General features: G+C 44.9%; 1 protein-coding gene across 1 annotated transcript in view; it reads right to left on the reverse strand.

The window, feature by feature from the left end:
- The window catches only part of LRRC49 (leucine rich repeat containing 49), a 1,414,487-nt gene that overhangs the window by 66,644 nt on the left and 1,323,398 nt on the right, over positions 1–24,445 (reverse strand). Inside the window, exon 14 of the mRNA XM_069624757.1 lies at positions 14,935–15,120. Coding sequence (XP_069480858.1) covers positions 14,935–15,120 — 186 coding nt within the window. The remainder of the gene's footprint in view (positions 1–14,934; positions 15,121–24,445) is intronic.

Here is a 24,445-nt window from a genome sequence, read left to right on the forward strand (position 1 = left end):
CATTTGATCTTTTCAGAGACCTTGGTTCCAGAGGTCCAAGTGATTTATAGGTCTCTTTCCAGCTTCTAAGTCTGACTCCTGAGACCCGTCATTATTCTATGTGTCTTTAAGACAACGGCTGATCTTCTGGTTTGTGGTTGTCCTGTTGCCGGTGACAATATATTTATTCATTAATCTCTTAGTAAAAATACTAGCGAGTCCTATTTTATCATACCAGGCTTGCTACAGCTCACTCCTTCTCTTCCTTCTCACACTAACCATTTTGCATACTTCAAGTGCATGGACGTCATTTGGGAGCAGTTACGGGTAGAAAGCCTTGCAACTTGCTACCACTGTGCAATGTTTGGAACCCTCATGATATAGCCATTCTGCCTGCTGATCTATTACAAGCCGCAATGCTTTCAATTCATGCCAGTTTTAGTAGTGTTGTGATCCTGATACTAATCTCTGTTTATAACCTTATTGAGACAAGTTCCTTTAATAAAGATTGTTTAAAAATACAATTCCCCATGAGATGTGTCAAGGACCATGTCACGCCACTTCCTGTGATGTCATAAGGGTGCGTAATGGCTCTTCCGCTCCCCCTTTATTTCTGGTGAAATGGCGTCACTGTTCAAGCGGCCAAATGTTTTTGTCATACTAAGGAAAAGAAGACATTTCTGTCATGGGTAGGGTGGAAATAAACTATCCATTGTGTGAGTGTGTAGAAAAGCTTGTTATTTATTCTGAGAAGGTAGTTAATGTTACAGATGGCTCATGGAACACTCCAACACTGAACGACAGTTCAAGGGTTTTTATTAAATGTCCAATGGGCCCTATGGCCGTGCTTCTCTCTCTTGGAAAGCCCTGCCTCCCTTATACAGGTGTACTTAGCCCACAGTTAGTAGATAGCTATTGTTTCACCCTCAGTACGCTAATCTTCTAAATGAGCTGTGATGGCAACCTATATGCCTGTGGTCTTATCTCACTAAACTCCATCAGGGACTTCCTATCTTTCCCTACTCTACCAAGTTACTAGTGTTCTAGGGTTATGGGATTGAGCCTTGCAGACAACCTGCTTGATTCCGTCGGTTCTTCCCTGGCTCAATTTCTCCTCTCTTCACCTGTTTGCTACACTCCTTCTCCAAGCTCACCTGCCTCTGCCCTGTACCTCTATGGTCCCTCAGAGGTTTCTCAAAGCTTCTAGGACTCGCCTCAACCCTTTAATGCGTCTCCTTACTACTCTCTCCTCAACACTACTGACCCTCCCTCCAAACCATTGCTCCTCCCTCCAAACGACTGCTCCTCCCTCCAAACTACTGCTCCCTCCTGCTCCCCCCACACTACTAATATTCCCTCACACTACTACTGCACCTTTACATTACTACTGCTCCCTCTATGCAACTACAACTCACTCGTCCACTCTACTGATCCTCCCAACAAACTAAAGGGCCTCTCCATTCTACTACTCCCTCCTTCATACTACTACCACTCCTCTCACCTCTAACTCAGACACCCCTTTTTCACTCACACAATCACTTCACATTCCCCCCACTCTCCTTCTCCTAAACACACTTGCCACACTTTCATTCAGACTCACAAGGCAGTACCATTTTCACTCAGTAGACAACACCGCTGCTTATCCACAAATCACCTACACACTCTGCTGGTCTTTCCTCCCTCCTCCTGGTCTCTTGGTCTTCCACCTCCTCTGACCTCACCTGAATAAACCACACTTCCTGCGTCCTACAGTCTCCTTGTATTCCCCCTCCCCCTCTCTGGAGTGTACCTCTGTCCCTGGACAACCTTGCCCAGTCATCCCCACACAGCACATGTGGAGGGAACCAAAGGTTACTAAAAGTGGGATCAACTCTGCCCATTACCTCTGCGCGTGCCTGTTGCAAAATGGCAGTCTAGGAAGTTGAATGTCCTTGTTTGTATTAGGGGGTGGGGGTGCTTTGCGCCTGAGGCCTCTAAAGCAGGTTTCATGGTTGAGAGGGTATGGATCCCTCGATTAAGTCCCTGGTGGTCTAGGGTACTTGCGGTGTCTGTTCCTTCTCGCTGCTAATACTCAGCAGCATTGCATGGCTTCTCTGTCTGCCATGTGTAGATGTTGTTGCAACGCTCCTCTCTCTCTGTTGCTTTATCTCTCCCTGCGCCGGATTGCGGAACACTAGGGGGCTGGCTGCTGGTTTTTGGGTCATGGTCTTTCTGCAGCTGGCGTGTGGTGCTGGACAACAGCTCTCACATTGATCTGCTAAGTCTTTGGCGAATAAGAAAGACTCATTTTCATATGTCAATTTTGGTATTTAGTATATGCAGGTTATTAAGACATGCACATGAACTGCTCATGTTTTGAAACAAACCTTAAATAAATTAATTCTGGAGCTGTTCGAGCTTGATCTTTGAATAGGATCTTGGAAAATATAGAACATAGCTGGAAACATGAGCGGAATGTTGTTTTAAATTATGCGTGTTCACCCATAATCTTGAAAGATCTAATTACTATAACATTTGTACAGGGTGGGAGTAGTACAATATAAAGTCTAGATGAAATGACTCACTTCGGTACTATTTAAGGGAGCCAGTGTGATAGATGTTCCATTCTACCCAGGAAATGCAATGCTGCTTATTCGGATATGCTCTGTTCAAAGGGATCTGCACTAGGCTTGAGAGAGATCAATCATTCGTTTTTGCGCTGAGTAAGAATTAAACATAATTTAAATCTCGCCAAAGACAGGAGGCATTAAATAAAAAATAACATGCAGGTCATTAGAAGTCATTACATTCTAACAGTGCAATCGTATGTCTCGATATTAGTTCTATAAACAGTTTATATAATATGAAAACATGAATCTTTCCATTACTTTGCTGATCACATGTTTTGTGTGGCCTACTATGCTGGATAAAAATACTAAGCCATCTTTACTGGGTTTCTGGCATTGTAAGACTTTTAACAATGTTTTGTTTTTTGTTATGATGAACAGTGGGTCAGCTGCATGTGGTACTAAGCAGAGGCAGTAGAACTTGGAGTGGGTCGACATGGCAAACTTGGTTGGCCACCACACTCGAGCAGGGACATCGGAGCGCTCTGCAAAGTAGCATCATACCTGTAAGTTACGAGTGCAGCATAACACTATGAAACATTTCAAAATCAACATACAGCCACTGAGGGACTGGAAAGGGAATGCACTTCCAGACCAGACAGCCATGTTCCCAGTTGCGTATACTTCAGCAGAGCAGATTCAAGACACCACAAACTGGCAACGAGGATGGCCAGGTACGAGGAGGTCCCAAGTTGATGCTGTGTATTCTGCCTCCTCTGCTTCCTTCTTGCCCATTCTCAAAGGCCAGGGGCATAGATCCACATCAGCCTTGGGCCCCAAATAGTTCCTTTGTTTGGAAGGTTTTAAAACTGCCAAACGGTAATCATGGGATTAACTTCTCTGATGACCTCAAAAGGGCTAAGCAATGTGACAAAGGCGCACTTTTAAGCAAGTGAAATGCTAAAATGACTAAAGGGAGGATATGAACAGCAGAAACATGGTGACTATGCTACCACTTTTGATACTATCTAAGAAGTCTTATTTGGGGTATTGTGTTTGGCCCTGGAAGACCCATCTCCTGAAAGACAAAGGCAAATGATATGCAATCTGGGTGGGCTTCCAGAAAAGGGCATGTATGACATGCACATCCCCTAAGGAGATGCTTAGGAATCTAAGCTAGTGCACGGTAGGAGAGGAGATTTTGAAAAGGTTCATTAACACATGGATATTGATATTTATATTTTATTTCTAGCGCACTCATACACAAGTGTTTCGGAGCGCGACAAGGCTAGGGAGGGGAACAGGGGAGAACAAAACAGCAATTTTACTAGGCGCAGTGACATGAGAAATGCGTAAGTGCATGGGGGAGGGGAATAGTGCATGGAAGGAGTGAGAAGTGGAAAGTGCGAAGCAGAGGAGAAACGGATAAATAATAATAAATAAATAAATAATAAAGGCAACAAACAGTGGTAGTGCAGCCAGCAATTTGCAAGTGCTAAGTTTAAAGCAGCAGACAGGGTAGGTCTGATAAGTGCAGGAAGAAAAAAGGAGGGGCTGTATGGGTACAGATACAGACCCCAGTGCAAGAGGTGGCCTGGAGGCAGTGCGGGAGGGTGGCAGGGTGAGCAGGTATCTGGGCCCGGAGGACAGAGGGTGGCCAGGTGCACGGTGCCAAGAGACAACAGATCAGCAGGGGAGAGGGGGAGCGAAGGCAGAAGAAAAGAGGTCTTGAGGTGCTTCCGGAACCGGAGATAGTTCTCCTCAAGTTTTAGAGTGGCAGGGAGGCTGTTCCAGAGGGAGTACCCAGCCGAAGACAAGAGATCTACCCCCAGCTTGTTTCTTTGAAAAACGACTGACCCTGAGGGAGTCGGAGGTAGAGGAGCGAAGAGCTCGAGAGGGGAGGTATTTGCGGAGGGATAGCTGAAGGTATTTTGGAGCCAGGCCCCAGAAAGCCTTGTGGACAATGCAGAGGGTTTTGAATTTAATCCTTGCATCCACTGGGAGCCAATGGAGAGATTTCAGAGCTGGAGAGATATGATCCCAGGGCTTAAGGCCAAGGACAAGTCTTGCAGTCCTGTTCTGGATTAGTTGCAGAGGGCGGAGAGTAGAGGCAGGTAGATTTAGAAAGAGGCTTTTACCCATTCTCGCCCATTCTCGTCCAACCTAGAGAGAACCAGAGCTTGGGATACCATGAGCTTCTGGGGGAAGGAGAGGAAAGGCAGAGTACCTCTGACGAGGTGCAGTAGGAAGTTTGACTTTTTAGAGACCTCAGAGATGTGGGCGGAGAAGGTAAGGGTGGAGTCAAAGATGACCCAGAGGTTCTTAGCCTCGCAGGTGGGGGTAGGAGAAGGGCCAAGCGAAGCCAGCCAGAGAGTGAGGGGAAAGGATGGTGAAGGTGTGCTGATGAGGATCTCAGTCTGGCTGGCATGCAGACAAAGATCATTGGCGGCACACCAATCTTGAATGGCAGTTAGGCAATCAGAGATGAGAGAAGGAGAGGAGGTGGCCAAGGGCAGCCCGAAAATGAGTTGGGGGTAGTCAGCGTAGCACTGGAAATTTGAGCAGAAAATGGCAATGCAGTGGGTGAGAGTTGCCAGGTATTGGTTGAATAGCCAGGGCGAGAGGTTAGACCAATGGCGAACACCACAGGTAGAGTGGAAGATTAGTGATAGGAAGGACCCAAGTTGGACCTGGGAGGGTCGGTGAGAGAGGAAAGAGGTCAGCCAGGCCAGAGCCTGATCAGTGATACCCAGGTTTTCACAGAGACGGTTGAGCAGGATGGTATGGTTGACCGTGTCGAAGGCAGAAGTCAAGGTTGGAGAGCAGATCTTCACGGATGTTCAGGAGAGCAGTTTCCGTGCTTCTGGCAGCTCTGAAGCCAGACTGGTGGTCGTGGAGACAGCCAACAGAATTGGAATGAAGGTTAAGCTGAGAGATGGCTAACTTTTCCAGGAGTTTGCCCAGAAAGGGAGCAATGGAAATTGGGCGATAGTTAGCTGGACAAGAAGGATCAGCTGTGGGTTTCTTGAGTAGAGGATGCACAAGGGAGTGCTTGAGAGGGGAGGGGAAGGATCCTGAGGCAAAGGAGTGGTTGCAAAAATCAGCAAGGGCCGGAGCAAGGGTGTCAATGAGGTCCTTGATGGTTTTAGGAGGAACAGGGATGGACCTGTTTTGACGAGGCTTTCATTGATCAGACTTGTCTAGCGACCTTGTCAGGGTAGAAAAGAGGAAAGGACGAGAAGGATGGTGGGCGGGGGCTATGGCTAAGGGAGGGTCAGCAAGCACAGAGGAAGAGGGGAGAGGAGAGGTGGGGTGGAGAAGGTGGACAGGATGTCCTGGGTTTTTGAAACGAAGTGAGAGGCAAGAGCATTGCAAAGAGCCTGGGAGGCAACAGGAGGGGTAGAGACTGCAGCAGGGTTGGCCCGCTCCTTGCAGATTTTAAATAGTTCGGTCGATTTGTTAGATGCCGCAGAGACACATGCTTCAATGTGGACTCTCTTCTTGGTGAGGATGGCAAGTCGGTATTGCCTTTGTAGCAGGCGACAGGCCAGTTTGTCAGAGGATGAACAGGAAGCCCTCCCCTAATAATAGTTCGGTCGATTTGTTAGATGCCGCAGAGACACATGCTTCAATGTGGACTCTCTTCTTGGTGAGGATGGCAAGTCGGTATTGCCTTTGTAGCAGGCGACAGGCCAGTTTGTCAGAGGATGAACAGGAAGCCCTCCATTTCCTCTCAGCTGCCCTAGACTTACGTTTAATTGTAGATAGGTCAGAGTCATACCAGGAATTGCGCTTGGCTTTGGACTTCAAACTGATCCTCATGACAGGGGCAAGAGCATCAAGAGTATCAGAAATTGAAGAGTAGAGCAGAGACAGGGCTGTGTCAGGATGTGAGACAGCCAGAGGTAGAGGGGAGGAGAGAAAGTGGCAGCAAAAGTCTCAACTGACACACGCTTCATGGGCTGGATGTCCGAGAAGGTAGGTTGCAGTATTGGGGTAGGCTTGGCTTGGGGGAAAGAGAGGGAGAGATGAGAGGAGAGAAGGGAGTGATGCTCCAGGACAGGAGTGGTCAGAGGGATGGAAAGGGGGAGGTCAGAGGAGATCAAGACATCTAGTGTGTGCACTGCAGAGTGTTTCGGGCCAGAGGGGAGGATAGACAGGGAGAGGAAGTCGCAGAGGTCACGGAAGAGTACAGAGGAGGAACAAGAAGAGTCTAAATGTATATTGAGGTCACCAAGGAGGAGGAGTTGAGTGGTAGAGGCCAGGAGGGAGGAGGAGAGGTCCGCCCACTCAGAGAGAAATGAGGTGATTTGACCAGGAGGCCGGTAGAAGTTAGCCACAGTAAGAGAATGGGTAGGCGAGAGAGAAAGCCTACAGACAAGGCATTCAAGAGAGGAGTAGGTCAAAGTGGGAATGATAGAGGCAGGAGTCCACTCAGGAAAGATCAGGGCTACCCCCCCACCGGACTGGGAGGATCTGGGTGTGGAGAGGATCTTGTAGCCATCAGGGATGAGAGTGTCAAAGCTTGTAACAGAGCAGGCCGTGAACCATGTCTCAGTAAGACCAAGGACATCAAGGTCTAGTTCTTCAAGGAGGTGGCAGATGTCAGAGGAGTGTTTGACAGCAGAGCGAGAGTGGCAATATGAAGAAGGTTGCCAGCCTTAAAGACCTTCCGGGGAGGGGTACAGATCAGACGTATGCCCTGCCGAGGAGAAAGAGCCCTAGGAGGTTCAGAGGTGGAGGAGGAGAGAGGGCAAGGTAGCCAAGGGGGGAGAGGAGGGAACAGCAAGAGATGAGAGGAAATTGATGTGGAAGCACCTATCAAAGAGGAGGAGATTGGCCTGAGGGCATTGGACCATGACAGTGCCATTTAGGTAGACATTAATGATGACTTCAGAGGAGTCGAAGGAAGCCATGAGAACTTCCCAGAGAGTGCCACCATAAATGGGAGAGGAGGAGATAGGACAGAGCACAGAGATCATATGAGGAGTCCATAGATCTGGCGAAGGAATGACAAAGAGGATGTCGATGAGGGTCTGTCTGGAGGAATCATTGGAGTAGGTGTCGGCGATAGGAAGACCAGGGTTAGAGGCCAAGAAATCTTTTTTTGAACTTCTTCCTTGAACACATGAATTAAGGATGTGATTTATTGTCTATTAGTTCTCAAATCAAATGAAGTATTTACATTTCCAAACTCTAGACTAGCTTATGACCCTGTCCATATTTAGTTGATAGTAGGGATGGACTTGACCTCAGCCTCTCCCTTCAGGAGTAGAGGAAGGAAGGAAGGGGGAGCTGTTACCATCTACTTCTGACCATGAGTTGAATGGGATCTTGAATCGGTCTATAGATGGCATATCATCCATTTTGACTTGATAAGAGGCTTGTTTCCAAACAAGAGCTCCAAATGTCAAAACACGTTCCAATGATAAAATGTTCTATCAAGTCGACGGGTCCTCTGAAATTGACTATTTAGTGGCATTCCTCAACATAAGCATTGTGGCCATTGCGTGCAAGGAAATACAGGAAAGAGTGCAGCCTGAGAGCTTGAACCTTAGCCATCGATCCCGCTTCCCACTGAATAATTGATAGCACAATGTACTTTCATTTATTTCTTTTTTTAGAGATAATAGGTACATTTTCCCCTTTAATTGATGGACAGGCTCCATATCAATGCAATTCCCTCAATCAATATTTGAAAGAAGGCATTCATGGTTTTCTTTACAGTTTTATCTGGCTCATCTTGGGGGTCAGCTGGGCCTAGTGGAAGCCAGGTGTATGCTGGTTTGTGCTATTTCTTGTGCTTTGAAGAAACACCAAAAGAAAATATATCAACTTAAGGCAGAGACTTAAGTAATTCTCATAATTATAATTATTTTTTATAACACGCTTAATACCAGCAAGTGGTTTCTAAGCACGGGATCAGGATTTGAACCTGTGTTGCTCTGCAATTTCCTGCGTCCAAGACAAACGTGTTGCCCCTGAGCTATCCTTCCCTCCTCTTATAACCTGCTTAATAGAGGAGTTGCAAAGTGCGAGACAGGGATTCGAACCTGCATTGCTCTGTGTTGTCTTGCTTCCAAGACAAACATGTTGCCCATGAGCTATCCTCCTGGCCCTGGGGGTTATTCAAATCTAAAAAATGTAAAAATCTAAAAATCAAAAGCATTAATTATCTTGTATCAATAAAACACCTTGTTTCTGACCATTTGTCAAATCTACAAAAAGGACAGAGTTAATATGTGCAAATCAATCTAACACAGGCACTGTATTGATCTTGAAGCACCTTATGTATGCAAGATAATACCTACAGTAGAATATGGTACGAAGTTCAGAGGAAGGGTGCTATAAGTTCCAGAAGAAAGAGTGGTTGCTCCTTGACTGAGGGAGAGGTCTCCAGATTTCAGTGAAATCCCAACTTTGATATAATTCCACAATGCATTTGATCTCCACATTAAGTTTGATAGCCTCATTGTGGATCCGATCATGGTCAGAATTGCTAAAAAAGTAAATTGATAGCCACTGAAATAATAAAGTAGCTTGTCAAGAGTAAGGCGCAGTTAAGCATTGGTTCAAAGATGGATGGCGAAATTGACATTCAGAAACTGACAATAGATATTTGAGTGGAAACAAAGACACTGGGATGAAGACCACTTGCCACACACTGACAAATTTATTTTTGTTAATACAGCTTTTGGACTTTTACTTTTGGACAGTTATTTGGACACCCATTAACAATTTTTAGTTTACTTTAAACATCTTTTCCTGTAGTGGTTTAAGTACATGCTCAGCTTTCGGGCTCTCCACGCATACTTTCTATTCTTCTTACGTTTGTGATTCAGCTGCTCACCTTTGTCTGCTCTCTTGAGCACTGGGAGGACTTGACCCACTGCTACATCTCAATCACCCGTTTCCTCCATGACGCGAGCATTAGTATTGTGGACATGACAGTGCGACTTAGCAGATGGATGATGGAGTTATGCCCAACCGTTACACACACAGAAACCTGTACAGTTTAATTGCCATCTGTTATTCCTGCTCGTTTGCAGTACACTCTTCATCTTTCTGCATTGCATTTGAATGTAGCCTCTGCATCTCTTCACAGTAGGCTCCATATACAAGCACTCTTGGTCTACTGCCACTCCCAATGGTCCTAGCCCACTCCATCAGCCTGAATTCAATCCGGCGGCTGTTCACATTAGCAAGTACAGAATTTGTGACCAGTATCAAAGCCTTTTTCAAATTGCAAGTGAATGGTATCTGACACTTAGCATAAATTAATTTCCCTGGTCATTGGTCTGGCATGTCTTTCTTCTTATGAAACTACTGTTGAGCCTTTAACAAGCTTATTTGAAAATATTGTGATGTTTTAACTCATATTAGTACCCCAGAGGAGGGGAAGGAGATGGCCTCCCTGCCAATTCAGAGGCTTGTAGTGTGGGGGTTTAACCACACAGAACAGCCCCCGCTCTGAGCCTCCTTCGAGTGGGAGGCCGCCACCTTCCCTCTCCGCCTTGCCAGGTAAGTGCGCTTCCTCTGCACCCCTGCATCACATCACCCACACCCACACCCCTTTTCCACACATTTCGCCCCCTCCTCACTTACCTTCCGCTTCAGTGCGGGTGGCTTGCTCTGTAACTATGGCCCCGGGGCATTACCTGACGCGGTAATGGCACTCCAGCTCGGGGTTTATTGCTTAACAAAAGATTCTATTCATTTGGTTACACCACTAAGGTCAAAGTTTATGTATTATTGTCTGTTTTGAATTGATGATTAACAATTGTAAAGTATTAATGCGCTAAAATGTTCTGTAAAACAGGAGCAGCACATAAGGTAAACGTTCTTTGAAAAATAAAACAATATTAACTAACTAGATATAGAAAATTAAAGGTTACAAATTAACGCAAACTTTTTTTTTGTAGCAAAGGCAATATAAGAATACGAAAATAACGTAAAAAGAAAAGAAATGGAATAAATACAGAATGGGAAAGTGAGAAAACGGGCAGGACAAATTAATATCACATATTTCTTTAGATCGTTTTTTCATTTTAATTTACCAGATCAATTATATCTTCCTACCAAACATTCATGCTGTGCCTCGACAGGGTAGTCACGAGGGGGGTGGAGGGATGTGGGAGGACAGAGGAGACAATCTGCCCCAGGCCTCGCTCTTGGGAGGCGCCTCCCAGTGCACACCCTGCACCCGAGTGGAAGGCAGCACAGTCCACCCGTGTTCTTTATTGGCTTGGCTTAGCTCTCAGCTCGGGCATGCCCTGAAATATGATACAGCCTACATGAGGTCCAGGCTGGGCAGGACACAACGTGCTGCAAAGTACACCAAGGCAGGCAGTCTGTGCTTATGTTGCAGTTTGCAAAAATGTGCAGAATTTATATCTTCTTTCCCGACCTCTAGGTCCAATGCAAGCGACAAATGAGTCCAAAGAGCTTGCTGTTCCAGAACCAAGCCCTGCCAACCTGGCAGTATGCGGATGGAGAGACATGTGGAAGGGCCTCAGGGAGCGATAGCATCCTGCCCCTCCCTGCCTCCCTCTCAGGCTGTTCCACCGAGTACACTCAACCACCAGTGAGAACAGGTGCACTTAACTTGCATTAACTTGTGCGTAACGTGACAGCCTTCTGACACTCACAAGCTCCTTTTCGATGTATTTAGCCTCAGTTTCAGATGTATTAGTTCCAAGTGAAAGACTAAGCAATTTTCAGTTGAAGCATAGTTGTCACATGTTAGAATTCAGTTCATCATCCAGCCCAGAGGTTTTCCACTGGATTGTAGGAATGGTACTCCTGCATTTCAACTGAGTTACTAACAACTACAATTCCCAGTAATATCTGATAAAATCTGGACTAGATTAGCTAATCTTGTTTTAGATTGGACAGTTACATTCTTTATTGTGCAATCTACAAATCCAAGTCCAAAATCCTACAAGGCCTAATTGCAGATCCCTGGAAAATCAATGAATCTGAAAGCGTCTATGTTCCCTTATCTAACACATTTTTGAGCTTTTCAAAGTTTTGGCAATAATTATTTTGGAGTATTTATTGAGCGTGAACCTAGCCCCAAGAAGAAACAATGTGTCATAAACTGAAGACCAGAATTAAGCACTATACATTTTCACTTATTTAACCAAGGGTTTGGAAATTAGCTTTGGGAAAGACCATGGACAGAGGGTTAATATGTTAATAATATAACTCTTTCCGTCTCTAATTTGAGGTCTATGTTATGTTGTGTGTGTGTTTATAAAGTGCAACGATCACCAGAAAGGTGTACATCTTAGATACTGGCACAGACCAAAGGAGCGAGAGCCAGCAGTCTTATGAGGGCTGTATCCCAGACACTCCCAAAGACCAGAGAAAGGGAGAGAGCCACCAGCCTGCCGAGGGCTATATCCCAGACACTGAACGCACATACTGGCATATGTTGTGGGCAAAAACGGCATGAAATGCAAAGGAAAATAATCCTGTGCACGATTCGTGCCTTACATCTATTGGGATTTTTCCATCTGCTGCCATACAAAACCAATTGTTAACTCTATTGGGCTCATTACGAGTATGCCTGTCCAGAAAAAGGTGCCAGTAACAACGTGTACTGGTACCTTTTCTGAACCGGCATATTCCGAGTCTGCTGGTAGGGGCAATGAACTACCGGCAGACCGGAACTGCCGGTAGTTTAGGCCCCTACCGGCAGATAATTCACTGAAGCCGGTGCCTCAGTGGTTCCCATCCCATGGAGTCCGAACCTACCGTACTCCGCCGCCAGTAATAAGTAATATCATGGTAATACTAGGATATCGGGCAGTGGAAACGGCAAGATGAGATTGCCGGTAATCCGCTAGTACAACCGCGGTTTACCCGCAATCGCTTCATGAGCCCCTATGGCTTTGTAAGCCAATTTTTCCAAAGATAAAAAAGCACCATTTTAATTTGTTTCAAAACAATTTCGGGGCTCTGTAAATGCCAAACATTCAAGCCTCTTCAGTTCAAAAATAAATCTGCTGCCACTAAACATTAACTACGTGGCACTGTGTATGATGTGTGTTTTAATGCGGACAGAGGGGTAGGGCGCTCCTTAATGCTGGCGTCACACACCACATGCCGTCATGCCATCCTATGTATATTTATGCATATGACAGAAAAGTTAGTCTAGAAAGAACTTGTCTTCAGTACATAAACATAACATTGCTCGTGTCGCTGCTGGCCCAGTGCAGAAAGTGATAAGGGGGCCTCAACAAACATTTTACTCCCGGTCTCGCCACATCTTGTGACAGCCCTGTGCCTCTCTGCCAACTGTCACTGCTTCAACACAGTAAATTGCTGATTTTCTGATTCTTCACTCGACTGAGACTACATATATTTCTGTATCATCTGTAACTTTCAACGTTCAGTCCATGATCAAATATGTTTGTTTGTTTGTTTTGTTTATTTGTTTATTTTATTTATAAAGCGCACCTGACCCAAAGGTAATTGGGCGCTGTTAGGACAATAAGGTTACAAAGAGCAGTCACAGTAAAATAACAACAGTAGTGAAATATACATATTATACATTTCATACAATCAGAGCGTTAAACGGTCAAGGCAAAAGTACAGGGCAACATGTCTAAGCAAAATGTGCAGACCATCAGAGGTCACTGGTATTTAAAGCTATGGTAATTATATTTTGTTGAGTAGCCAAGTGATAACATGGTTTCTGAATTTGTTAAAATCTTGAATCATTTGAATATTCTGAGGGAGGGAGTTCCATAGCTGGGCGGCTAATACCAGGAAGCTCGTGCCACCGGTTCTTTTTAGATAAAATCTAGGCACTACCAGACAAGGGCCCTCATTACGACCCTGGCGGAGTGGGTTTACGCCAGCGTTATTCGCGGCGGACCCGTCCGCCCTACTACGAGTTCCCGTAGCGCCATGGAACGTTTTCCGCCTGGTTTTTCCGGGCGGAGAAATCCATGGCGCTACGGGACCTTGATGTTAATTACGCCACCGTATTTTGCGGTGGCGCAATTAACGCCTTCCCCACTCCCATTATACCCTATGGGGCAAAAATGGGAATGGGGAAGGGTAAAATGGGGAATGGGGATTTACCGCCCCGCCAAGGTCGGCATGGGGCGGAAAATCCGCCAACCTCCATGGCGCTATCGGCAGCTTTCCGCCGTGCTCCGCGGTGCATTTAGCACCGCGATTTCCGCCAGGGTCGTAATGAGGGCCAAGGTCTATTGGATGATCTGGTGGTTCTGTTGGGCACTTTCCATGTGAACTTGTCTGTGAGATAGGGGGGGCTTGGTGGTTAAGCGCTTTATGAGTGAGGCAGATAGTTTTAAGGTCAATTTTATCATGTATCGAGAGCCATTTGTGTTGCTTTCTAGTTTCTGATATGTGCTCTCTATTGGGAATGTTTAACGCTACTCTAAGCACGTTTTATGGTTGTCTTGCCATCCGAAATGGAATGCAACTTTAATTTGTGTCCTCATCAATTACTGCTAATTACTGCCAGTGGAGCATCATATAAAATGTTTACAACACAACTTTCATTACAGGCACATCTAAATAATGGTATTGTTTAGTTGATTGCCAATTGAGTTTGAGGAGTGGAAACATCTGAACGAATGTAATGCCAAGCTATCCTCTGTGGCAGGCCATACAATGATGCACCGGCTTTGGTGGTTTTAGGGTTTCACAGCCTCCTATTTGACAAAGTCTCTGGGCCCTTCTGAGGGATTGCTTCCAAATCAGCATTTTGGCCCGAATCCATGAAGCGAGGGATACTATTTACCAAACTGACCACGGGAGGAAGACCCCTCATCGTACTCAAACCTACCTAGACGATAAGAAAACAGGAAGATTCCAGCAGAAGAACCTCGCACGGAAACTGAGCAGTGGTGGAGGCCACGAGAATCAACAAGAGAATAAAATACCTTTTTTAAAGTCTACCTGACACCTTGTTAGTACATCCAACGGAGGGGACTTGGGCTTAAGGAGTTGCTGAAGAACATTCTGTTGCTTTGACATTCTGTTTTGAAATTGCTAGCCCAGATACAATATCCAGTGCCGCCTTGCCCAACTCAGTGAAGGAGGAAGGGAGGGACGAGAAACGAGTAGCCTTTGGGAGAGAGCAAGTGCTCGCGGAGAATTGAGCCTATTTTCTGTTTTCATATTCTGCTCAAGAGTTCCATATATTTTAAAAACTTCCTGTAAGAAAGCTGTGAAGAAAGAGTTTGGCATCAGATGCTTTTTTGATTAAGTTCACTTTGTGACAAGTGGCACATCATGTAGATAAAGACCTTTACGTTGCAAGACCTTCTTAGCTAAAATATTGTGCTGCTTGAAGATGCGTGCTTGAAATTAAGTTGCTAAATCAGAATCACCATATATTTTAGAAACAAAAATTCCAACAACCTACCTCTGTTTGATTTATTTTTTGTAGACTGAAGTGATTCAACCTGAATAGCACATAATATTTCCACAGGGTGAAATTCACAACCGGGTTTCCTTGAGGATCCACAGTTAGCTGTTCGAGTCTACGAACCTGAGCCAATGCATTGAACTGTTGCAGCATAGTGAGATTTGTCTCCTTGAATTTAAGGTGCTGCAAAGAAAAAAAGGCCAGATCATAGTTACTCACAGAAGATAACAAGTCACATCTCAGGATATTGTGCTCATGTGAACATCAAACCGAACACCGATTATATGATGACCTTAAAAAACACTAATTTGTGCACTGCTGAGTGACAAATAAGCAGCTAGTCACCCTGCATAATATTATCCGTACTTTACCTGTTGAATGTGATAAAAGAATTAGCACCTGCCGAGTTTAAAGATCATAAACAAAAACAAGAGTTCCTACAACGAATCACATTCCTTACAATCAGGGGCATTTTTAGCGGGGAGCTAAGGGCCTATAGCCCTGGGACTTTTACTTGTAGCCCCGGATTGAAGCTCAGAAGCTACAACCAAAAGGCTGGCTAGCCCGGAGTCGCGACAGCCCCGACATTAGTGTAGCCCCGGATCTTTTCCAGACCTAGCAACAACCCAGCTTACAATTGCATTTTTAAGACATGAATGAGCAACATTTACAATATTTTAATGGGTGTTTGGTTTGTGAGCAAGATGGAATGTAGGCCTTTGCTATTAAATACCATTGACAGCCTGGTGGGAGATTTGTAAAACAATAACATTATCAGAATATAAAGAGCAATTATGATGGGTTTAACAATTACACATCATGCATTAATAGTGCATATAGCATTTTACCGGTCAGCCTTGTCCTCAATCTATGTTCTCAACTGTTCCCACCTCCACCACCTAAGCCATATCATTTCTACTAATCACAATTATCTGTTTTTAAGGAACCTCTGTTGGGATTGCTCTGCCCGCCGTTCTTTTACATGTGTACAGCATTTCTAACAGAAGCGCGCTCCTTCCTCTGAAATTAATATTGTAATGCACAACTATAAGCCCTTATATTTAGTAAGTGCTGGAAAGCAGTGTAAATGTTTAAATCTCTTTCAGTCATTGCAACATTTCTGTTGGGTGGTAATGTTGATGAGAACTGAGAACTGGGCTCTAACAACCATTACCTTGGAAACCCTCACCTCCAGATTTGCTATTTTTGCAATAATTATCCCATTATGTTCTTAACCAAGTTTCTTCAATGCCATAGGTTTAAAAAATGTAACATTAGTCATCGTCAATATTTATAAAAAAAACACCATTTATTCAAACCACCATTTATTCATTGCCACATCTGAAATAAATACTCCAGTCTTACGTGTAATACCACAACCAATATAATCATATTTGCACTTCTCTCAACGCCCCCTTCAACTTCCTGTAGTTCACATTTGAAATAAGTGTATTGGTGCCCCACCAAAATAAAATCTTCATCTGCCTCATTTTCTTTTCCTGACATTACTGTGCTCATGCTTGTGGTGATAGGTTTCACAGAATGCACTATCTTTATATTCTGAGGCACTCGAATACCCATCTGTTAATTGTATTCTAAATATTTATCCTCAGGGGTAGAGTTCTGCATTTAGAAATAATAATTTTGCAGGTGTTTATTTGCTGCTTCTAACCACAGAATGATGTGTGGTGATCCAAGCATCATCATGTGATTTAGGCCTGTGCTTGCTTTTGCGAAAGCCATGTCCACAGACCACTCTACATTAGGATAAATATTATGAGATCGATATTGCAGTTATCTTCTATTAACATGGCTCTCAACAGCTTTCTCACTTTGGCGTCAGTCGGCAACAGATTGTTCAGGATACAACAATTTGAGATCCACTATTATATATATTACACGGCCACGGTAGTAGCCGTGTAGTTATGGTTAAGTTGCTGTTTCCATAGGAAGAGCACTTTTTGGCGGCTTATAACTTTGCTCTCCCTAATCCTCACCAAACTTTGCAAAAAAAGTATATGACGCACTCTGATTTTTTTTGCAAAGTTTGGTCCGGTGGGGGGGGGGGGGGGGGCAAAGTTATAGGGGGCGTCCCAAAATGTCTTTTTTTCCCATAGACTGAATGGGGAAAAAAATTTTGCGCACGCCTACAGCCCAAACCGCTGGACGGATTTTCATCAAATTTGCAGCAGGAGCAGTGGCTTGGTCCCAAAAGCGTGCTTTAGTAAATTTGGTGACATTCCGTGCATACTTTTCTTTAAAATGACCAACAAGTAGGTCTCAAAAAATTAGTGATATCTATGTCTGCTCCGGGGTCACACTTCCCTGTTCGCTCCGCGGACAAGATACCGATTGGCTAAGGGGCTGGCATCATGACCGCGGACATGCGACGTCTCTGCCGATTGGCTGCAGTGAGCCGTGTTCTGCGTCAGATTGTTTGGATGCACCAGACATCTTGGATCCACCGACAGCGCAGCGGCGACCAGCAGCAACATGCTATTTCGAAAACTATTTTGCTGTGTCAGAGTGCTTGGGGAGGTTCAGACAGTAAGAGATGGGGGAAAAACTGTATTTGTTCAGGCGGTAGGTGTTAATGATGTATTCCCTATGCACGCCTTGTTCGGGATGTTTGTAAGTACAGAAAATGAGGGGTCTCATAAGGGTAGCATTTCAGTCCGTGCTGTGCGTAGGCAACTTGGAACTGTTCTAAGGACATGCGTGGTGTTAGCGAACATTGAAATTGAGTACATGCCGTAATTAAATTATTTTTTTCTATGGGTGTGCTATTCATTTGTACGCCGCCATGGCTATGACATGCTGCGGTGGTTGTGGCCAGGGCCTAGAGTCTTGGATGCAACGGCCATAGGACGTAGGCCATACTTCCAAGACTGTAGGCCCTGGCCACAACCACCACAGCATGTCACAGCAATGGATACACCTGTAGTATTGCTTATCGATCAGATGGTTGTGGGAAGTGTGTAGAGTCTTGGGTGCATGGCCAAAGGCCATGCACCCAAGAACAAAGTTATAAGCACTGGAGGTATAAGCCACTGCACACCCATACATTGTAATATCTGTGGACATACAGCTAGGAGTCTAGCCTCTGGCCACAACCACTGAAGCATACCACACCTATAGATACACCCGTACTACAGCACATCACTCAGGTGGTTGAGGGAGGGCCTGCAGTCTTGGGTGCATGGCCAAAGGCCATGCACCCAAGAACAAACTTATAAGCTCTAAAGTTATAAACCAACATGGGTTTTATATAGTGTGGTGGTTGTGGGCAGGACGTAGACTTTTGGGTGCATGGCTGCAGGCTGTAGGCCATACACCCAAGAGTGTAGACCCTGCCCACAAGTACTGCAGGATATCACATTCATACATCACACCCATACATTTGATTATGTATCTGGTAGGTGCGGGCAGGGCCTAGAGTCCTGGGTACAAATTGAGTACATGCTACAGTTATAATGTTTCATTATTACACGGCCACAGTAGTGGCCGTGTAGCTATGGTTAAGTTGCTGTTTCCATAGAAAGAGCACTTTTTGGGTGGCTTATAACTTCGCTCTCCCTGGACGAATCTTCACCAAACTTTGCAAAAAAAGTATATGGAGCACTCTGATTTATTTTGCAAAGTTTGGTAAAGTTTTGTCCAGGGGGGTAAAGTTATATGGGGGGTCCCAAAATGTCTTTTTTTTCCCATACACTGAATGGGGAAAACACTTTGCGCACGCCTACAGCCCAAACCGCTGGACGGATTTTCATCAAATTTGCGGCAGGAGCAGTGACTTGGTCCCGAAGGTGTGCTTTTGTAAATTTGGTGAAAAATCCATCCAGTACTTTTCTTTAAAACAATGAAAAAGTAGGTCTGGAAAAATTAGTGATATCTATGTCAGCTCCGCGGTCACACTTCCCTGGTCGCTTCGCGGACAAGAAATCGATTGGTTAATCCATTGCATCATGTCCGTGGACATGTGGGGCTTTCACTGATTGGTTGTGGAACAGCGTGAAGTGCGTTAGATTTCTTTGCGGCCTCCGCCATATTTTGTTCATGTTTTGGTGTACACGGACATCGCCGGTAACACACAGAAAATAAGACACTAATGCACTTGTTACAATTATGAAATACTGTTTCCAAAGGTGAGCTCTACTTAGGTTGGGTTGAAACGTGGCTGCAGAAAATTGAAAAAGTGGTGTTTTCTTGCCACCAAATTCATACGGTAAAGTGGAAGTTGGTGCTCAATGTACGGGGACGAATGCCTGCTTCTGTGTTACAATGTTTTCAGATTAATATTGAAGTCGGACTGGCGTCCTATGTTTTGAAATCTGAGGCGGCCACCTGGAGTGTTTGATGGAAACAGTGGTTTACGCGCGGTATGGGAGTAGCAGTTCTCATGATAGGATGCTCATATGTTGTTGCAAAGTGAGAATGTGTTTGCCTTCTGAGTGAAGGTCAGTTGATTTGCTTTTTTGGTTGCGAGCTCAGTAGGCCCACGCATCCAAGTCAATTCATAAGGGGCTATTGTTTTTTGACTTTGTGCGAAAGTGAAACTTTAAAAGCTACGCAAGGAATGAAAGCTTGGAGAAAAAAAAAATACTATTTGATAAGGTTATATTTTAAAAACGCTTGTAAGGAACATGAAATATCAGTTCACGAATATTCTTTGATGCAAACACTTTACTGGGCCTCATTACACGGACGGCGGTAAGGGTTAACGGTCACCGTTAATGGCAACGGTGACCGTTAACCCTTACCGCCGTACTACGAGGTCCCTTTGCGGGTTGGAGGAATCAACGCCTGCTTCTTGCAGGCGTTAAGTACCAACCCGCTAAGGGACCTCGGAGCTAATTACGGCACCGCAAAATTGCGGTGCCGTAATTAGCGCCTTCCCCATTCCCATAGAGCCCTATGGGGCAGAAATGGGAATGGGGAAGGGCAATGGCGGAAGGGGGATTTACCGCCCCTCCAACCTTGGAATGGGGCGGTAAATCCCCTTTCCGCCAAGGCGGTGCCGGTAATTTACCGGCATGGTCCAGGGTGCTAATAGCACCCTGGATTACCGCCTTCCGTGTAATGAGGCCCACTGTCTGTCTTTGGCAAAAATAATGGAGGCTCTGAAGATGATGTAAGTTTAATTTTGACGACTGTACACTAATTGTGACAATGTAACTGAAGTATTATATTTTTGTGCAGTTGTAATTTTCCTTCTATAACAGAGTGTACATTGTTCGCGTTTGCAGGCTATCACTAGAGTCACCGTCGGTGTCAGTTAATTCTTTTTCTTTCAAATGTTATGCTTGCCCACATAGCTTTGTGTACCAGTTTGCAGGTTTTTTTGGTCTTGTGTAACATTACGACATGTAATTTCTTTCTTGCTTGTCCATTCATGCTGCCTTCATAACTGAATTACCATCTCACTGTGTAGTTGTCCTTTTTTTAATCCTTACGGCGAGTGCTGTTTATCTGCGTTTGTAGGGTGTCATTATATGTACCCATGGTCAACTCTAATATTTCTTTTAAATGTCATGTTTGGCCGCTTACATTTGTGTAGTACTTTCCACAATGTTTGTGTCTGTTTTGGTATTTTTTCCTAAAGGTTGGGTATTGACACAGATTTCCTCTTACGTTTTCTACCTAGCTACATTTTGCCGTACTGTGCGTGCCATGGTTCCCAGATGCCGAGTGACGGCTTCTTTCCACGCCAGATGCAACTACTGGTGACCGGATGCCTGTCCATTATGTTATGGGATGACGGGCCAGGACCGCTCTATCCCTACGCTGAACTAGCGACAAGGAGCGACATACCATAATTTATGGTGGTGTAAGGCATCGGTGATACCGCCGTGTTGGAAATACCTGTGCAAACAAAGCGGGTGCTTTAACAGAAACGCATACTTTGTGTATGCGAAATTAACTGCATGTGTCTCTCCATGAACATTTTCAATGTCGGCCTTAGACTCATTGCTACAAATTATTTGGAAATGGAATTAGTCAGTTGTTCTCTCACAGTTGTTTGTTAAATAAAAGTACTTTCCAGATTCTAAAATGTTACCTTTTCTTTTAAAATCACGTGTATAATTTCAAAATGTAAAGTACCACGTTGTACATCACTGTATGTTTATTTACAAGTTCTGCGTCACGGTACATACTGTTGCTTTTTCCTTGCTGTCATGGAAAGGGAAGAGGGGCTATGTATGGAACAACCGCCTTTCCTTTAAGATGGTGGCCATCTTGAAAAAGGATTTTGTTTTGTAATCCGGCCCGCGGCGGCCCGGATTATAACCAGAAATCCTATTTTTCCATAGCACACGTTAATGCTTTGCACATCTATACTATTATTGTCAAATCTTATTGCGTCTATGTCCTTTACTGTGAAAGGTGGTTCTTAACGCAACATTTACTTTGTTAACGGATGGCTTTCTTTTTTGGTAGGACAGCTAATAAGGCCATTTGCGAACAGAAATGAGGAAAGACGTATCAAACAGTGATATGGGGGAGTGGGTGGCCGGTGCAAAAATATTGTGCGTTTGTTATTTCTAAGGTTGGGACAGTGTTTGTCATGCTCCTTCATTACAGTACTGCTGTTGTTTCTTGGGGAGGATGGATGGCCTTAGCTGATGTCATTTTCAGATAATTAAAACTTTTGCAATGTGCACTACATTGTTAATGGCCAACTACCCATACGTGTTGGGTCTGGGCAAGGCAAATGTTGCAGGTGGACGTTCCTATATCAATATGAAATCTGTTTCCACATTGTCCATGACACAAACATCTTACTGTTAAGTGTTTACGGATTCTGGGGCACGTTACCGTGCTGTACACCAGCATATTGTCAAGTGGTATTCTCCGCAAGGTGTTTAAATGAGTCAGAAATTGCTTTACATTATGGTTAGGTGGCACTACTGTAAACCGATCATCTTTAGCAAAAAAACTTTGCAAGAGGGACGGTATGGTTTAGTTGCCCTACTAAAAACCCGCAAAATTCACAAAAAAAAACCTTTGTTAAGGGAACGTTATGGTTAGGTTGCGGTACTAAAAACCTGTGAAATTCACAAAAAACTTTACAAACGTGACATTATGGTTCAAAGTAAAACCGAAAACCCCCTGAAATTCGCCAGTTATGGTAGGCTAAGCAACCATACCTGCCCGCACCACTGTGCAGTGCTAACACTAACACCCAGGACATGAAAGATGGCATCACAAATGTCATTGATGACATCACTGATGACATGTGTAGCCCCTTTGTTTTTGTTCACTGCCATATGGGATACATTACTCACCGTAATCGTATTTCTGATGCTTGTATCTGCTTAGATTCACATACTGTGCGTAGGCTGACATCTAGTGGAAGCTGCGGGGTATTACAGTTTCGAAATAAAAAAATGGGCGTCGACACATGTGTGCCAGTAATACTATCCCTAGTGTGACGTCCACTGTACCCATTATCCCCCGCGCGTGTAGTACCCTCAGATTGTATTTTTTCCTGACATGAGGTAGCATGAGGAGTAGTGTGAGTACAGATTATCCAAGCAGATAGATAGATAGAATAAGACTACAAGCATCCATGAGCCTTCTCTCAGAGGGAGGAAGGGCGGGCGCATGTGAATCTAAGCAGACACAAGCATCAGAAATATGATTACGGTGAGTAATGTATCCCTTCTGAGGCTTGTGTAATCTGCTTAGATCACATGCTGTGCATAGATTAGCGAGCAGTGTTAGAAGAAGTAGGTGGGATGTAGGAAGGGTCATGAGCAAATAAATGTCTTAGAACCGCTTGTCCCACTTGAGTATCTGTCTTGGAATGAGTGTCAATGCAGTAGTGCTGAGTAAAAGTGTGAATAGAGCTCCAAGTAGCTGCTTTGCAAATGGTATCGAGGGGTACATTTGCAATGAAAGCCAGAGTGGCCCCAGTGCCTCTAGTAGAGTGAGCTCTTGGCGTAAAAGGTAGAGTTTTTCCAGAAAGGGAGTAACACAGCTGGATACAGTTCACTATCCACTTAGAGATGGCACCTTTAGAGACGCGATCTCCTTCACTGCCTGTAGCTACGGAGACAAACAGTTGGTCTGTTTTCCTTAGTGGCCTGGTCTAGTAGAGGACCGCTCTTCGCACATCTAGAGTGTGTAGTTTCACCTCAGCAGAGCTTTTGGGTTCTTGGAAAAAAGCCGGAAGCTCAATGGACTGGTTAACGTGGAATTTAGAAATGAACTTAGGTGAGAACCTAGGGTGTGTTTGTAGAACCAGTTTATCCTTATGAATTGTAAAGAAAGGATCCTGCACTGACAGAGCCTGAATTCCACTGACCCTTCTTATGGATGTAATGGCCACTAAGAAGGCAGTCTTATAGGTCAGGTGCTTGAGACTTGCTTTGTGCATGGGTTCAAAGGATGAGCCCATGAGTGTAGCAAGCACCACATTAAGGTCCCAACCAGGTGGTGCGTTTGAAATTTACCCCTTCCATGAAGGTTTTAACCACTGGTACTTTCCACCATGACACCTTGCTATGGGAGGTGGTGTAGGCTGACTGCGCCACCAGGTGTACCTTGAGTGAGTTAAATACCAACCCTGCATCCAGCAGGTGGAGCATGTATGTGACAATATTGGAAGAAGTGCAATCAACTGGGTTGATTTGCCTATTCTGGCACCAGATAACACATTTTTTCCATGTATCAAAGTAACAGTGCCTCGTGTTTGGTTTCCTAGATTCTTTTAGGATGTCCATGCATCTCTGTGGTAAGTTGAGATGTCCAAACTGTATGACTTCAGGAGCCATGCTGCCAAGTTCATTGAGCTGGGTTGAGGATGCACTGTCTGACCTGGGTGCTGGGACAGCAGGTTGTACCAGCACGGGAGTCTGATGGGTTTGCACACTGCTAGTCTGCGTAGGTGTGGGAACCACGGTTGCCTGGCCCACATGGGAGCAACTAGGATGAGCGTCATCGATTCCCTGTGCATCTTGTTGACCACCTTCCTCAGGAGAGGGGTTGGTGGAAAAGCGTAGGCAAACATCTCTGACCAGTTCATCCACAGGGCGTTCCACTTGGAGTCTGGCTGAGGGAACCTGGATGCGAATCCTGGGCATTGCCTGTTTTCGCTTGTGGCAAATAGGTCTATAGTGGGGAAACCCCACTGTGAGAAGATGTCTTCTACGACTTCTCTGTGTAGACACCATTCGTGTTCTCCTGGGAGGGGATCTCTGCTTAAAGCGTCTGCTAGTGAATTGAGATCCCCTGGAACATGTTGAGATGACAGGTAAATGTTCCGTCTGAGTGCCCATGTCCAAATTTTCTGGGCAAGCCTGGACAGATTTGGCGAACGAGTCCCTCCCTGTTTGTTTATGTAAAACATCACTGTCATACTGTCTGTTAAGATCTGTACTGACAGGTCCAGCAGGTGAGGTTCGAACGCTCGAAGCACTCTGAAGACTGCCAGAAGCTCTAGCATGTTGATATGATTCTTGGCCACTGTGTGAGACTGGAGACCCTGAGCTGTGTGGTGAAGGAG

The sequence above is a fragment of the Ambystoma mexicanum genome, chromosome 11, assembly GCF_040938575.1.
Source record: "Ambystoma mexicanum isolate Mex_15411 chromosome 11, UKY_AmexF1_1, whole genome shotgun sequence".
NCBI classification, from domain to species: Eukaryota; Metazoa; Chordata; class Amphibia; order Caudata; family Ambystomatidae; genus Ambystoma; species Ambystoma mexicanum.